The 15,880-nt window shown below is 55.3% G+C and overlaps 1 protein-coding gene across 2 annotated transcripts in view; it reads right to left on the bottom strand.

Annotated features, from left to right (window-relative positions):
* The window catches only part of UBA1 (ubiquitin like modifier activating enzyme 1), a 33,509-nt gene extending 18,386 nt beyond the window's left edge, over positions 1–15,123 (bottom strand). The window contains exons 1-5 of one of the 2 annotated variants that reach the window (XM_040442784.1): positions 15,018–15,123; positions 7,141–7,254; positions 7,004–7,062; positions 5,903–6,071; positions 5,685–5,819 (exon numbers count right to left, since the gene is read on the bottom strand). In XM_040442784.1, coding sequence (XP_040298718.1) covers positions 5,685–5,819; positions 5,903–6,071; positions 7,004–7,062; positions 7,141–7,254; positions 15,018–15,107 — 567 coding nt within the window. In that variant the 5' untranslated portion in view covers positions 15,108–15,123. Of the gene's footprint in view, positions 1–5,684; positions 5,820–5,902; positions 6,072–7,003; positions 7,063–7,140; positions 7,255–12,133; positions 12,286–15,017 lie in introns of those variants that run through there. The other variant, XM_040442785.1, reaches the window with a different exon arrangement.
* Positions 15,124–15,880: the final 757 nt, after the last annotated feature.

Genomic DNA, 15,880 nt, shown 5'->3' with positions numbered 1-15,880 from the left:
GACACAAAGAGGGGAGAACGATGTCCTCGTTCAGATGAAAGGCGGAGACCACCTTAGGAAGGAAGGAAGGGACCGGACGAAGAACCACCTTGTCCTGGTGGAACACTAGGAAAGGTTCCAGACAGGAGAGTGCAGCCAATTCGGACACCCTCCGAAGAGAGGTGACGGCTACAAGGAAAATAACCTTGCAGGACAGAAGTCGCAAGGAAACCGTCCGCAGAGGCTCGAAAGGGGAAGCCTGGAGCGCTGAGAGAACCAGGTTCAGGTCCCAGGGCGGTACCGGAGGACGGTACGGGGGAACCGCGTGAGCCACACCCTGAAGGAAGGTCTTGACAGGACCAAGGGGGGCCAGTGGGCGCTGAAACAAAATGGACAGCGCAGACACCTGACCCTTCAAAGAACTAAGGGCCAGCCCTTGGGCCAGTCCGCTCTGCAGGAAGGACAAAACGGTGGGGAGAGAAAAGCGGAGCGGAGGAATCCCCAGATCGGCACAGAACCCCAAAAAGGTCCTCCAGGTCCTATAATAGATCCTAGAAGAGGACGGCTTACGGGCGCGGATCATGGTGCGGACGACGTCCGCAGAAAAACCCCTACGCGTCAGGACGGTGGTCTCAACAACCACGCCGTCAAACGTAGGGACCCTAAACGCGGGTGGAAGATCGGTCCCTGAGAGAGAAGATCTTCCCTGGCGGGCAGCGGCCAGGGCGCGTCTGCCAGGAGCAGCATGAGGTCGGCATACCAAGACCGGCGGGGCCAGTCCGGAGCGACCAGAATCACCGAGACGCCTTCCGCCGCTATCTTCCGAAGGACCTTGGGCAGGAGAGGGATGGGAGGGAATATGTATGGGCGCGCGAAGCCTCGCCAAGGAAGAACGAGGGCGTCGGCTCCGCAGGCTCCCGGATCCCTGGCCCTGGACAGATATGCGGGGACCTTGTGATTGAATTTTGAGGCCATGAGGTCCACGTCCGGTATGCCCCAACGAAGGCAAATGGCCTCGAACACCTCCGGGTGAAGAGACCACTCGCCGGGGTCGACGGTGGTGCGACTGAGGAAGTCCGCCGCCCAATTGTCCACCCCTGGAATAAAAATTGCAGATAGGGCCGGGACGTGGGCTTCCGCCCAACGGAGAATGCTGGTGACCTCCCGCATTGCTGCAACGCTGCGAGTGCCCCCCTGGTGGTTTATGTACGCCACGGCCGTGGCGTTGTCCGATTGCACACGAACTGGATGACCCTTCAGCAGATGAGTCCAGTGTCGCAGAGACAGAAGGGCCGCTCTCAGCTCCAGGACATTGATCGAGAGTTTGGACTCCGATGGAGACCAAATGCCCTGGACGGATCGGGGAGGAAACACGCCTCCCCAGCCCAAGAGACTGGCATCGGTTGTAACCACCAACCAGTTGATCGGCAGAAAGGACCTGCCCAGAAGAGGGGACTGCAACCACCAGCGGAGAGATGACCGTACCGGAGGCGATAGATGGAAGGGATGATCCAGAGACTCCGGCGATTTGTCCCAGGAGGAGAGGATCGCCCGTTGGAGAGGGCGGGAGTGAAACTGCGCAAATGGGATTGCCTCGAAGCAGGCAACCATCTGCCCCAAGACCCGCATGCAGAAGCGGAAGGACGGTCGACGGTGGAGAAGGAGACCCTGAATCGCCCGACGGAGGGTCAGACGTTTTTCCGAGGGAAGACGTACCTCCGCCGCTTCCGTGTCTAAAAGCATTCCCAGGAAGACCAGTTGTCTGGCGGGAGGAAGGGAGGACTTGGGGAAGTTGATGACCCAACCGAATCTCGCCAGAGTCTCTAGAGTGAGATCCACGCTGGCAACCGCTTGGGAAAGGGACGGAGCCTTGATGAGGATATCGTCCAAGTACGGTAGCAGAAAAACACCCCTGGAACGGAGTAAGGCCAAAACCGGGGCCAGGACCTTGGTGAACACCCGGGGGGCTGTTGCCAGCCCAAAGGGAAGGGCGACAAACTGGAAGTGGAGGTCCCCCACGGCGAATCGGAGGAAGCGATGGTGACACCGGGCTACCGGAACATGGAGGTAGGCATCCTGTATATCGATGGAAGACATGAAATCTCCCTGCTCCAGGGAAGCCACCGCGGAACGGAGGGACTCCATCCGAAACCGTCGAAGGAAGAGAAAACGGTTGAGCTTTTTGAGGTCCAAAATGGGCCGCACCGAACCTCCCTTCTTGGGAACTACAAAGAGGTTCGAATAGAACCCTTGGAACCTTTCCTCTAGAGCAGGCATGCTCAACCTGCGGCCCTCCAGCTGTTGTAAAACTACAACTCCCACCATGCCCTTCTGTAGGCTGATAGCTGTAGGCTGTCCGGGAATGATGGGAGTTGTAGTTTTGCAACAGCTGGAGGGCCGCAGGTTGAGCATGCCTGCTCTAGAGGAACGGGGGTAATCACCCCTCTGTCCAGTAAGGCTTGAACAGCCGCGGAGAACGCAGCCGCGCTTTTCGGGTCCCGCGGGGGGCGGGAGCGAAAGAACCGATCTGGAGGGAAAGACGCAAATTCGATTTTGTATCCTGAGGACACAATTTCGAGAGCCCAGGCGTCGGAGATGTGAGCCATCCAGATGTCCCTGAAAAGGAGGAGCCGGCCCCCCACCCGGGTGGGTGGGGGCGCGCCTTCAGGCAGAGGATTGCTTTGCTGCGGGTGTGCGGGCAGCCTGCGGCCTGCGCCAGGAGGGCTGTGCCCGAAAAAACGGCTTCCTACGTTTATCCTGGGGAGGGGCCGAAGCGGCAGCTGCGGGGGGAGCCCCAGAGGTCCTGCGGGAGGACCGAAAACGAGACGCACCGGGGCGTCCGCGGGGGGCGCCCCTGGCTTGGGGTTGAGGGAGATGGGTGCTTTTACCAACCGTGGCCTCCGAAATAAGCTCGTCTAGGCGGACCCCGAAAAGGCGGGAACCCGCAAACGGTAGCCCCGCCAAGGAACGTTTGGAGGCAGAGTCCGCTTTCCAAACTTTCAGCCAGAGCTCCCTCCTGACGGAAACCGCCAGGGCGGAGGAGCGTGCAATAAGGGCTCCCGCATCAAGGGAGGCCTCACAAACAAAATTCCCGGCCCGAATAATAAGCTGGGCCAAGGAACGTAGGTCCTGGATGGGGACGTCCGAGTCCAACTCCTGTTCCAGCTGCGCACCCCAAGCAGAGATTGCTTTACCTGCCCAAGCAGAGGCAAAAACCGGTCTGAGAGCAGAACCGGAGGCAGCAAAAATGCCCTTGGAAAGGGTCTCCATGCGACGGTCCTCCGCTGACTGAAGAGAGGACCCGTCGGGAACAGGGATGGCCGTGTTTTTTGACAGACGGGCCACAGGGGGGTCCACCTTGGGTGGGGACGACCAGGTGGCCACGACATCGGCTGGAAATGGATAGCAAATGTCCAGCTTCTTGGGATTGACAAAACGGGCGTCCGGGCGAGCCCAAGCCTTAGACACCACGGAGGAGAAATCAGAGTGGATTGGAAAGACTTTTGAGGCCTGCCTGGGTCTGATAAAGGAGACGCTAGCTGCGTCAGAGCTAGGGGGGGTCATCCTGCACCTTAAAGGTGTCACGAATATCCGAGATGAGTTGACTCATCGCTGAGGCTAGCTTGGACGGCAGGGCCGAGTCCATTTCCAAATCTGAAACCGCCAATTCACCTTCAGAGAGCGAATCCTTTGGAGAGGAGAGGCTCGTCTGGGTGCGCACGCGTGGCGGGGAGAGGGAGGCATCCGAGGAGGAGGCTCGCTCTACTCTAAGACGCTTCTGAGAGTGCCTAGCTCGGGAGGGGTCACTAAGAGGGAGTGGACCCGCTGCAGCGGCAGAAGCGGTGGACCCGGAGGGCGCGACAGTAAAAGTAGCGTCCTGCGGGGTAGGTGGCCTGTCTATTAGGCGGCCCACGACATGAGTGAGGCTTTCCACGGCCTGGGACAGGGATCTAGCCCAGTCAGGCGGGTCAGAGGAAGCAGGGAGCGACACAGCGGGCGACTGAGGCTGCGGTGAGGCTGCGGTGGAGCTCGGCATGCAGGACAGTGCGGATCAGACTGCCCCCGGGGAAAGGGTTCCCTACAAGCAGTACAGGCATGGTACCAAGGCTTGGCAGCTGCAGAAGGGTCTGACATGGTGGAAAAAAATGTTGCCTTATGGGAGACCCCAGGGCAAAAGGAACGGAGATTACACCCAACAACAGTACTGGCACGGAGGGGGTTAACAGTCCTACCAGACCCTGCAAGCGGCAGCAGCAAGGGAAGCAGACTGAAGGAGGCTGTGGAGGAGAGGCAGCCGGCACGGGGATGAACAGCTTCAGGATCGGACGTAGAGAGGATTCCACGCAGTATGCGATGTGGAGCCCGACGAAACCGGAAGTAGCGGAGCGCTATGAAGCTCCGCCCACCCCTTGCCGCGCTGAAGAGACGCAAAGCCGCGCGCGCGCGGCAAAATGATTTTAACCCCCAAGATTGGATGAGTGCCGGCCAGCTATGGCGCCTGTTCGTGCCAAGGAAAAACGCCCCCCCCCCCCCCCCCCCCCGCCGCGCCTGATGTGGCAGACGGCCCCAGCCTACAGCCGTCCCTGAAGGCATGAGTTCGTGCCCTACCGCTAATAAAGTGAATTTTTTCCCCTGACAAAGTCCCCCCCAAATGATACCCGGTAAGGTTGCCGGTACGATATGCCCATGGGGGGGGGGGGCTCGATGTAGCAGCAGTGGGAAGGAAGGGGAGGCTGGAGCAGCCACTCTCACCATACGCTGTCTTCGCCCTCAATCCATCCAGCAGGGTCGCCCCTTCAGCTACTGGCACCGCAGTGGCAGGAAGCCGGGGGAGGGACTTGGCGTGCGGGCGACCCTTGAGCTGGCGGGACGCAGGGGAGCGAGGCTGCCCTGGTCCACCTTGTCTTCTGTGGGGGAGGCGGCAGTGCGGAATTACCGGCACTGGCGCAACTCAACCCCGGGAGAAACAGAGGGGTCTAATGCGCCTCTGTTGTCCCTGTAAGTAGAAAAAAATCGAATTAAAACAACAAATAACGCAAAAAATAAAAAATTATAGGAAAACAACCCTGCATAAGCAGGGGGTGTCTTGCCTCCTTGGACACTAAGCAAAAAACTGGCAGTCTCTTCTCCAGGCTGAGGGGTATAGCTGATGGAGGAGGGGCTTACAGCTTTCACTTAGTGTCACGCCTCCTAGGGAGCAGAGCTATACCCATGGTTTCCTGTGTCCCCCAAGGAATATGGGCGAGAAATTATTTTTAGCCCAAAATGAGTACAACGCAATCATGAAAAACTGCCCCAAATACGTCCATAGCCTTTAAAGGGTTGTCCAGAGGGGCAAAGTATTTTTTTTATTTCAAAGGGCTCAGAATGGTTAAAAAAATATTTGCAAGACTGTATGCTCTCGCTCACTGCTCCCATTCCAGTGCTTCCTGGGTCATGACAATCAGGCACTTACTGGCGGAGGTGGACCAGTGACTAGATGAACCGGTCTTTCCTGCATCATCATCAAACTGGGAAGGAGACACCAGCGGCGAACTGGTAAACGGCAGGAGATTGGCGAGGGTTTCAATTCTCTTAAATCACTCTGAGCACTTTGTCATGCTGGACAAGCCCTTTAAAAAAGGTCCCCGTCCCACTGACAGATTCCCTTTTAACACCAGATATAAAACTCTTGAACACCCACGTCGGCCCCTGGGCTACTCTACCTGAAAGTCGGAGAGGAATTCTTCAGTCAGGGGGCTGGTAGAGGCATGTATAGGCACATAGGTGTTCAGCTCGGCCAGTCTGGGGTGGGCTACTTCGGCTCGATTTTTGCCAACGTCTTCCTCACGGAGGTAAAACTGTAACATGAGAACACGATCAGTGATTGTGCGCGAGGAGGCCAATGTCCGGGAGCCGGGGGCGTCCACAGCTGTCTGCTGACCTGAGAAGAGAGGTCTCCCCACTTGGTGTCTGCCTGGTCATGGATGGTGACGGATTTGACTCCTCCCAGGATAACGTTCTTTGCAATCTCCACGCCGAGACCACCCATCCCTGAGATGAGAACATTGGCGTTCTGCATCCGCTTCATTGCCTCGTGGCCCAAGACATAGCTGAAAGATGCAAGAGATGTCAAATGGGGGGGGACACACGAAAAGAACAATCCTACATTTTTGCACTTACAGTTCTTACACCATAAGAACTCCTCACTTATCTATAGGATAGGCAGGGGCGGACTTTACCACCATGCAAACCAAAGAAAAGTGTTTGGGGGGCCCCAGAGATGAAGAGGTTGGCCGATAAAACAGACTTAAAGGGGTTGTGTCATTTGGGACTTTGACGGCATATTGCTAGGACATTCCATCAAGGTCAGATAGGTGCGGGTACCATCTCTGACACCCTCTCCTATCTCCAGAGGGGCCCCAAAAAGTGAAGGAAAGCACACTGGGGAGTTCTGAAAATAGCTGAGCAAACACCCTTTTCGGCAGTCCCACAGAAACTAATGGAGGGCGGCCGTGCGTGAGCGGCTTGCTCTCTACTCACTTCGGGGTCCTGTTCTGGAGACAGCGATAGGTCACCAATATCTCAGATGAAACAACCCCTTTAAAGGTTGGACGTACCGCCTGCGGCACAGGAGCCCAAGGGGGCCTTCATAGCTGTAGAGCAGTAGAAGAAGTGCCAAGGCTGCATTGCTGAGCGGAGAGTGAGGATCAGCGGTGCAATGGGGGCTCCAAAAATGCCAAATCGGCCCTTGAAAAAAATAGGTGATAAGTATCTGACTGCTGGGACTCCCACCTCCAATGGGGTCCAGGAGTGATCGCCATGAATGGTGGGGGGCCCAGCAGTCAGACCCCCATCGATCGGGATAGGTAATAAGTTCTAATGATGGGACAACCCCTTTAAGTTAACCTTGTTTGACGTCCCTCCTCATACACTGTGCCCCCAAAAATTACGATCCTATAGCCTGAGAAGATCGGCCTCCATGCACACAGCTCTACAACCACCCTACATGTGCCCGACCAGGCCCTGGCCGGCTCATACTCACAGCTGACGAGAGTAGAGGCCCTCATCGATCTCTGCTTCATTCCCGTTCCGAGCCATGCCCTGAAAGAAACGCATAAGGGTTAGCGCCGGGGGAAAAGACTCGCTCCTGACCTTTAACCTCGTCCTCCGGATGCTTACGTTGGCTGGCGCTGTCTGCTCTGTGCTCACAGAATTGGAGGAGGCGCAGTTTGAACCCGTCTTTGTATCAGATATGGCCACGCGACGCTTCTTAGACACCGGCGAGCTGGACATCTGTACGGAAAGCAGAGGAATCTGATTACAGGACAGCCGGGCGGACGGCAAACAATAACCCCCTCCTCCTCCACGCAACAGCTGTGACCCCCCCCCCCCCCTCCAAAAGACAAGCCATATGATAGTAACAGCGATACCTCTCTTTCAGAAGAAGCTCAGACATCACAAGTGCCCCCATCATCAACTGACCATCTGGGGAAGACATTTCTCCCAGGGCTAGATACGGGCGACAAGCCGAGCATCTCTCTGCCACAGCTGACAGAAGGGGCTCATTCACACCCCCCCCCCCCATAGTGTACAGGGGCGGTCACACAGACATGCATGCTCTCTGCAAACCAGTGCTAACGACCATGCAGACCTGAGGATGATGGGAGTATTCACAGGTAAATGCCTGTAAGTCACTGTGCCCTCCTGGGGTCTGGGCGGACTTAGTTTGGTAGAAGGTAAAAATAAAAAATCAAGCATCCGTGATGTCACACGAGACACTTCGGGGGAGATTTATCTTTTTTTTGCGCCAGAAAAGCGGCGTTAAGTCGCAAACTGTGCATTTGGACTTTTTACATACGCTTTTAAAAAAATAAAATAGTCGTAAGTGACTTTTTATGCGCATAAATTCAGCGCATCCTCAGACAGCGCAGGAGACTGCAAGACGGCGCAGAAAGCAGTGGTCTTGACCGTTAAAGGGGGGGGGGGGGGGGTTCTCCAGGACTGCAAAGAAATGGCTGCTTTCTTCCAAAAACAGCACCGCCCCTGTGCACAGGTTGTGCCTGGTATTGCAGCTCCGTTACCAATCCTAAGTGACCCAGGGCTAATTGTGTGGGGCTGTATCTGAAACGTCACTTATGTCAGTCTTAAAAATCAATAGGGAGTAACTTAGGGCTCTTTCACACCTGCGTTCTTTTCTTCCGGCACAGAGTTCCGTCGTCGGGGCTCTATGCCGGAAGAATCCTGATGCATTCTGAATGGAGAGAAATCCGTTCAGGATGCATCAGGATGTCTTCAGTTCCGGACCGGAACGTTTTTTGGCCGGAGAAAATACCGCAGCATGCTGCGCTTTTTGCTCCGGTCAAAAATCCTGAACACTTGCCGCAAGGCCGGATCCGGAATTAATGCCCATTGAAAGGCATTAATCCGGATCCGGCCTCAAGCTAAACGTCGTTTCAGCGCATTACCGGATCCGACGTTTAGCTTTTTCTGAATGGTTACCATGGCTCCCAGGACGCTAAAGTCCTGGCTGCCATAGTAAGGCTACTTTCACACCTGCGTTTAGGTCGGATCCGTCTGGTATGTGCCCAGACGGATCCGCACCTATAATGCAAACGTTTAGAACGGATCCATTTGCATTACCATGAACAAAAAAAAAAAAAAAAAATTTTTTTTTTTTTTTTTTTTTTTCATGATGATGCAAACGGATCCGTTTTGACTTTACATTGAGAGTCAATGGGAGACGGATCCGTTTGAAAATTGAGCCATACTGTGTCAACTTCAAACGGATCCGTCCCCATTGACTTACATTGTAAGTCTGGACGGATCCGTTTGCCTCCGCACGGCCAGGCGGACACCTGAACGCTGCAAGCTGCGTTCAGGTGTCCGCCTGCTGAGCGGAGCGGAGGACAAACGGAGCCAGACTGATGCATTCTGAGCGGATCCGCATCCATTCAGAATGCATTAGGGCTGGACGGATCCGTTCGGGGCCGCTTGTGAGCCCCTTCAAACGGAACTCACAAGCGGAGCCCCGAACGCTAGTGTGAAAGTAGCCTAACACTGAACGCATTTTGAAGACTGATCCGTCTTCAAATGCTTTCAGTACACTTGCGGTTTTCCGGATCCGGCGGGCACCTCCGGCAAATAGAGTACACGACGGATCCGGACAACGCAAGTGTGAAGGAGCCCTAAATAGGGACCATTCATGTACTTGGTTTCTTTTCAGTTCCCATACCGCAGAAACAGTGTTGCAACTTGTTAAAGGGGTTTTCCAAGATATTAATACTGATGCCCGCTGCTCACAGGAGTGCTGGCGCGTCGATTGGCGGGGGTCCGACCCCCACTTGACCTATCTTGAGGATAGGCCATCAGCATATAAATTTCGGAAAACCCCCAAGTCATTACAATAATACATTTCAGAAATAATTTGCCTAGCTCTCCGTGTCCGACGTAACTCATAGATAAAAAGTGCGGTGGAAGACGAAGTCCTTGAGCAGGCACGGAAGCAGAGACTAAAGCCTGTATTACACCTTCCGATTTTTTGGCGCATGAACGCTCGATAGCAATCATCTGGCAGTGTAATACTGGCGCCGATTACTCAATGAACGAGCAAACGTTCGATCACCGGGCAATCCAAATCTTTTGACGCGTTGGCCGGCGGCAGATCATGGTGTCTAATAACGATCTGTCTATACAGCGTGGGGGGCGAGCGATGGCATACTGAGGGGGAGATCGCTGCAGGAGACTGCCGGGAGGGAACGCGTCGCTCTCAACAACCGCGGGGCTGCAGGTGGCGAGGCGCGAATTCTACCTGGGGGAACGTGTGAAGGGAGACCAAGTCGCCAGACGAGCGCGCCATCACCGGAAGGTAAGGAGCCGCCCTGACGGGTGGCGATTGGTTTTAGTGTAGCTAGAGGCGCGCTGGAGGGAAATAACCAGGAGATAGAAATCTGGAGGCAACATGGTGTCTGTGGTCTGGGAAGCAGCCGCCGGCTAGATCGGGATGTTTGGGCCGGCGCATGCGCAATAAACGCTCGGATGCCGAATGCTGTGCGCGGCGATTCGGACTCACGGCGCAGGATTTCACACTGAAGGGAGGAGGTAATCCGAAGAAACTAGGGCGGGGCCAGAGGGGTGAAAGGGGAGGGGTTTCAGATGTACAGCGACGAGGCGCCTGGGCACCCACCGCTTGAACGCCGCCGTCCCTGGGCACCTTCAGAACGAATTTGCATATAGAATAAAAGTGGTTTTTGAAGAAAATAAGCTAAACAGTAAGTAGCCTTAACATATGGCGACTATAATGCTGATAACGGTGTCCGTGTTCTATAACGGTCAGTAAAGGGGAAAGACTCCCTTCTAAGGCTACTTTCACACTCGCGTTTTGTGCGGATCAGTCATGGACGGATCCGTTCAGATAATACAACCGTCTGCATCCGTATTATCTATAACATAGCCAAGACGGATCCGTCATGAACACCATTGAAAGTCAATGGAGGACGCATCCGTTTTCTATTGCGCCAGTGAAAACGGATCCGTCCCCATGGACTTACATTGTGTGCCAGGACGGATCCGTTTGGCTCAGTTTCGTCAAGCGGACAACAAAACGCTGCGGGCGGAATGGAGACTGATCGGAGGCAAACTGATGCCTTCTGAGCGGATCCTTTTCCATTCAGAATGCATTAGGGCAAAACTGATCCGTTTTGGACCGTCTGTAAGAGCCCTGAACGGATCCTCACAAACGGAAAGCCAAAACGCCAGCGTGAAAGTAGCCTAAGACCGAGAAGTCGATACATTGAAGCAAACTGGGGTAGGTGAACGGGGCCGAGATACCGCACACAACCCGCCTATAAGGAGAGGTCCTGTAAGGTGCCGCGCGGCTCGATCAGACCGGGTGTGACCAGCTGCGGCCAACACCATCCAGCGCAGGGGTGAGTTCACACGGTGCAGGTTCACGGCAGACATTTGTGTCTACATTAGTCGTTTTATTTACTTTTTTCGTGTCATTTGTATGTGACGAGCCGCTGTCCTCGCTCTACGAGGGGTGCAGATCCCTGGTAATAGGAGAGCGGCGACAAAGTGGAAATCCCCCGACGTGACAGCTGTCCGGGCACACGGGGGTTAATCTATTCCAGGAAGAGGAAACTCTCGGCTTAGGGCGGCGTCAGGTTCAGTGTGAACGCTCCCCGGCCTGGAATCCATCAGCGAAAGTAAATCAATTATACCAGGCATCACAATGAGCTATATAATTATATACGCCGGCCTCCTGTACAGACCTAGAAGGGATCTCAGATACGGGGTGTAGACAAAAACAAGACGGGACATCGCAGGCGCCGCCAGTCCGAGACCCGGGCCACCGCCAGTCCGAGACCCGGGCCACCGCAGCTGCATTAGCCAGAGCCCAGGCTGTCATCACCACGCCAGCCAGAGGCCGGGCACCGCAGACGCCACCAGTCTGAGACCCGGGCCATCGCCTCCACATCAGGCAGTCGTCGCCATACCACCTAATTCTAAACAGCCCTTCTGAAAATGAAAGCAACGACTTTCCACTTTCCTCTCGCCCCAGTTTGGACAGAGCACCCCCCCTCCCCCCGTATCTCGTTCTATCAGTCATAATGCGTCACACACATAACACTGCACATTGGGGGGGGGGGGGGGGGGGGGTGCCCCGGGCCCCTCCACAAGCCGGCGGTACAGACGGCAACGCCCCCAGACATTTCATACCTGGGGCTGAGTTCAGACATTTTTAAACTCACAGGGGCCACAAGTTGTCACAGCTCCCGGGTGGCTCAAATGACACGAATCAACATGGCGACAATCCAACGGTTAGCTGAAGGGGGTTGACAGCAACTGCCGCCAACCACTACGTAACCATGGCGATTCACGGGGGGGGCAACAGAAATCTGGGGTGACCATAATGGAAACATGGTGCAAATAATGTAAGAAAAATACAAAAAATAAACCTATGCCCTATAGACTCTAAATAGGATAAGTGAGGGGTACAGGGGGCACAGGTGGCAGGGCTGGGTACACTGCCTCTATACAGTCATTCTGGATGACTCAGTGACAGGACACTTCGGGCTGACGAGGCTAAAGTACTAGTCACCCGAGGAATTCAAAGGGACGCTGTTAGAATCACGGAGCATATGCTGATTACGTCCTGGGACGAGTCACTCACCAATCCCACCGGGGCGCGCCCCGCTCTTCTCCCCTAATTCCGCGCACAACCGGCTCCGGCCTAACACAAAAACAAGATGGCGGCTGCCCGGGACACGGCAGAAAAGAGCGCAGCGCGCCCGGCCTCTTTAATATACAGCATGGGCGGGGACCAACGTCCTCCAATCAATACCGGGGATGGGGCGACACCACGCCCACAGACCGTGCGTCGGCTCTGACAGCTTCCAAACCACGTGTCTGCGTGTCACAGACTAGGGGGCGGGAGCTGGGTGGAACGCGCCTCACCTTGTCACGTGAGCACCGCCGGCCAATAACCATGGGGGAAGGGAGATAAAATGGCGTGGCGTTCCATAGTGGAACGCACTAAGCCATCCTTCACAAATATGGACGGGTTTTTTTTGGGGGGCGAAGCACGTGACATAACGGTCACCGACATGCGTTAGCCTTCATAGAAAAAGAAAGGGTAGATATACATTAAGTGGCTCCTCAGGTGAAGTAAAAGTACAGAGCAGGAGTTGCTGGGACTTGTTGCCCCCCCCAAATACTGGAGGTGCACATGTCCCCCAGGTCCATAACATGGCCTTCACAACATTACCGCAGAGCCATCCTGTATGCAGGTGGTTGTCCCCCCAAAACTAGGATAAGAAAACCTGCACCCCCTTTAATTAAGAGACACCAACTAGAAAATCCATTGAAGTTACAGGCCAAAAGCCTGAGGCTGCACTACTGAAAGGTTCTATGGGCAACATGTAGTGTTCATACCATCAACTATATAGACGCCCCCACAAACACCGTGCCGGTCAGTGACCCAACAGGTCTCAGGAGAACCCTGCACTTGACGCCGCTCAGTGGGGCAGCCTCGGGCTTTTTGGACGCCCCTCAGTAGGGCAGCCTCGGGCTTTTTGGACGCCCCTCAGTAGGGCAGCCTCGGGCTTTTTGGACGCCCCTCAGTAGGGCAGCCTCGGGCTTTTTGGACGCCCCTCAGTAGGGCAGCCTCGGGCTTTTTGGACGCCCCTCAGTAGGGCAGCCTCGGGCTTTTTGGACGCCCCTCAGTAGGGCAGCCTCGGGCTTTTTGGACGCCCCTCAGTAGGGCAGCCTCGGGCTTTTTGGACGCCCCTCAGTAGGGCAGCCTCGGGCTTTTTGGACGCCCCTCAGTAGGGCAGCCTCGGGCTTTTTGGACGCCCCTCAGTAGGGCAGCCTCGGGCTTTTTGGACGCCCCTCAGTAGGGCAGCCTCGGGCTTTTTGGACGCCCCTCAGTAGGGCAGCCTCGGGCTTTTTGGACGCCCCTCAGTAGGGCAGCCTCGGGCTTTTTGGACGCCCCTCAGTAGGGCAGCCTCGGGCTTTTTGGACGCCCCTCAGTAGGGCAGCCTCGGGCTTTTTGGACGCCCCTCAGTAGGGCAGCCTCGGGCTTTTTGGACGCCCCTCAGTAGGGCAGCCTCGGGCTTTTTGGACGCCCCTCAGTAGGGCAGCCTCGGGCTTTTTGGACGCCCCTCAGTAGGGCAGCCTCGGGCTTTTTGGACGCCCCTCAGTAGGGCAGCCTCGGGCTTTTTGGACGCCCCTCAGTAGGGCAGCCTCGGGCTTTTTGGACGCCCCTCAGTAGGGCAGCCTCGGGCTTTTTGGACGCCCCTCAGTAGGGCAGCCTCGGGCTTTTTGGACGCACCTCAGTAGGGCAGCCTCGGGCTTTTTTGACGCACCTCAGTAGGGCAGCCTCGGGCTTTTTTGACGCACCTCAGTAGGGCAGCCTCGGGCTTTGCGCCAATACAGGAAGCTAAAAAGAAAATGCAAAACCAAGATAGCCGCCCAAGCCGTTCCTACGGGCGCAACTCGCTAACCGGCCCCCGTTTTCTGTCAGACATTTTCGGGGTGAGCACTGGCTTAGCCCCAGTCGTGGGTGTGCCCTCATGACAAAATTTACAGAACGATTTATGCCTGACTGATGGGACCCCATCGATACTAAAAACCTAGGGGTGCCAACGAGAAAGCAGGGTCACCCCCCAAACCCAACTCTGGAGACAGACTGTAGACAGAAGCGGGCGCTACACCACCAGGTAGAGGGTAGCGTTCACCCCCCCCCAGTGACCGGGTCACCCCTTTAAATGGGATTTGCCTAAGAAGATCAACCCTTATCACCGTTCCCCATGACCGCCACCCTATACTCCGATATCAGTCAGTCCCACTCATCCTGCATCCAAGGCAGTGCCCTTTTCACAACCGGTGAGGGGCCCCTCGGATAGGTGGCGATTAGTCTCGATCTTGAGACAACCCCTTTAATGGAGGTGAACACACAATACGTGATACAACTGCCTAAATAACACATATATATATATATATACACACACACACACACACACACACACTTTTCCTAGAAGCGCGCCCTCTGGTGGCACGAGTCCAGTAACACATCTACCACAGCACTGAAGCTCAATTCACTGGTGACTGGGCAATTACTAGTTAAGCAATTATCCCCAAAAAATTACCGGGTGATTACTAGTTAAGCCATTGCCCCTGAAATCTCACCACATATACCAGAGGTACAGTGGCTTACTAGAAGCAGATACCTTGCTCTATCATGTTCTATAGAGGCAGCCTGCAACCTGTGGCTCTCCAGCTGTTGGGAAACTACAGATGCCAGGGCCTGCTGGGACTTGTAGTTCGGACGGCCACAGGCACAGAGGGTCCTATGTGAAGCATCAGTAGAGGCAGCCCATGTACACAGCGCTACCACCGGTTCCACGTGTTTGGGCACAGAGCCTTTGTATGCCCCCCCTCCCCCATGATGAGCAATCCCCCCTCCAAACACGTGCGGCCAGAAGCCCCTCACCCTCCCAATATCACAGCGCCAGAGCCGGCTGAGGCTGCACCCGGTATCCCCCCCGGCACATTACCTGGGATCGGTTATCACACAATGAATTGTCACAGTCCCTCGCCGGCCGCTCCTCCATGTCTCCCGCTATGACGTCGCAGGAACGGCGCATGTTACTGACGTCAGTGAAGCTCGGGACTCTACTGGCATGACGTCACTGCAGGCGCGACTGGGAGAGACCTCTTTGGTGTATGGAAAAGGAGGAGTGGAATGAACCATGTCATGTGGAGTAGGAGGGGTGCTTTCTTTTAGACTTGGTGCACGGGCTGATTCAAAGCAGTTGCTTAGAGGGGTTGTTGTCTCACTTCTCAGCAAATGGCATTTATCATGTACAAGACCCTTACTAATGTATTGTGATTGTCCATGTTGCCTCCTTTGCTGGCTGGATTCATTTTTTCCATCTTACGGTTACGGGGCCACCGCTGCAGTGCAGATACGAGGTAGCCGGGACTGTCGCTGCTGCGCACGCGCTCTGTCCTGCTATCCCGACTACCAGAGATGCCCGTCCTTTTTCTATAGTGTGCAAGCACGACCACCACCGCTGGATTACAGGGTGGTCGTAACCATGGAAACGAGCCGTGTATAATGTGTTATGGAAAAATGAATCCAGCCAGCAAAGGAGGCAATATGGACAATCGCAATGCATTAGGCGACTTTCACGTCTGCGTTTTCCTTTTCCGGGTTTTGAGATCCAGCAGAGGATCTGAAAACCGGAGGAAAATGCTCCAGTTTCATCCCCATTCATTGTCAATGGGGACAAAACTTAACGGAATTCACCAGAATGCCTTCCGTTTTGTTGCGTTCCCATGCCGGACACAAAACCGCTCTAAGCGGCGTCAAAAACCATGTAAGTCAAGGGGGCCGGGTCCTTTTTTTTTGGACACG

The sequence above is a fragment of the Bufo bufo genome, chromosome 8 (genome assembly GCF_905171765.1).
Source record: "Bufo bufo chromosome 8, aBufBuf1.1, whole genome shotgun sequence".
Lineage (NCBI taxonomy): Eukaryota > Metazoa > Chordata > Amphibia > Anura > Bufonidae > Bufo > Bufo bufo.
This window is presented reverse-complemented; position numbering and strand designations above follow the sequence as displayed.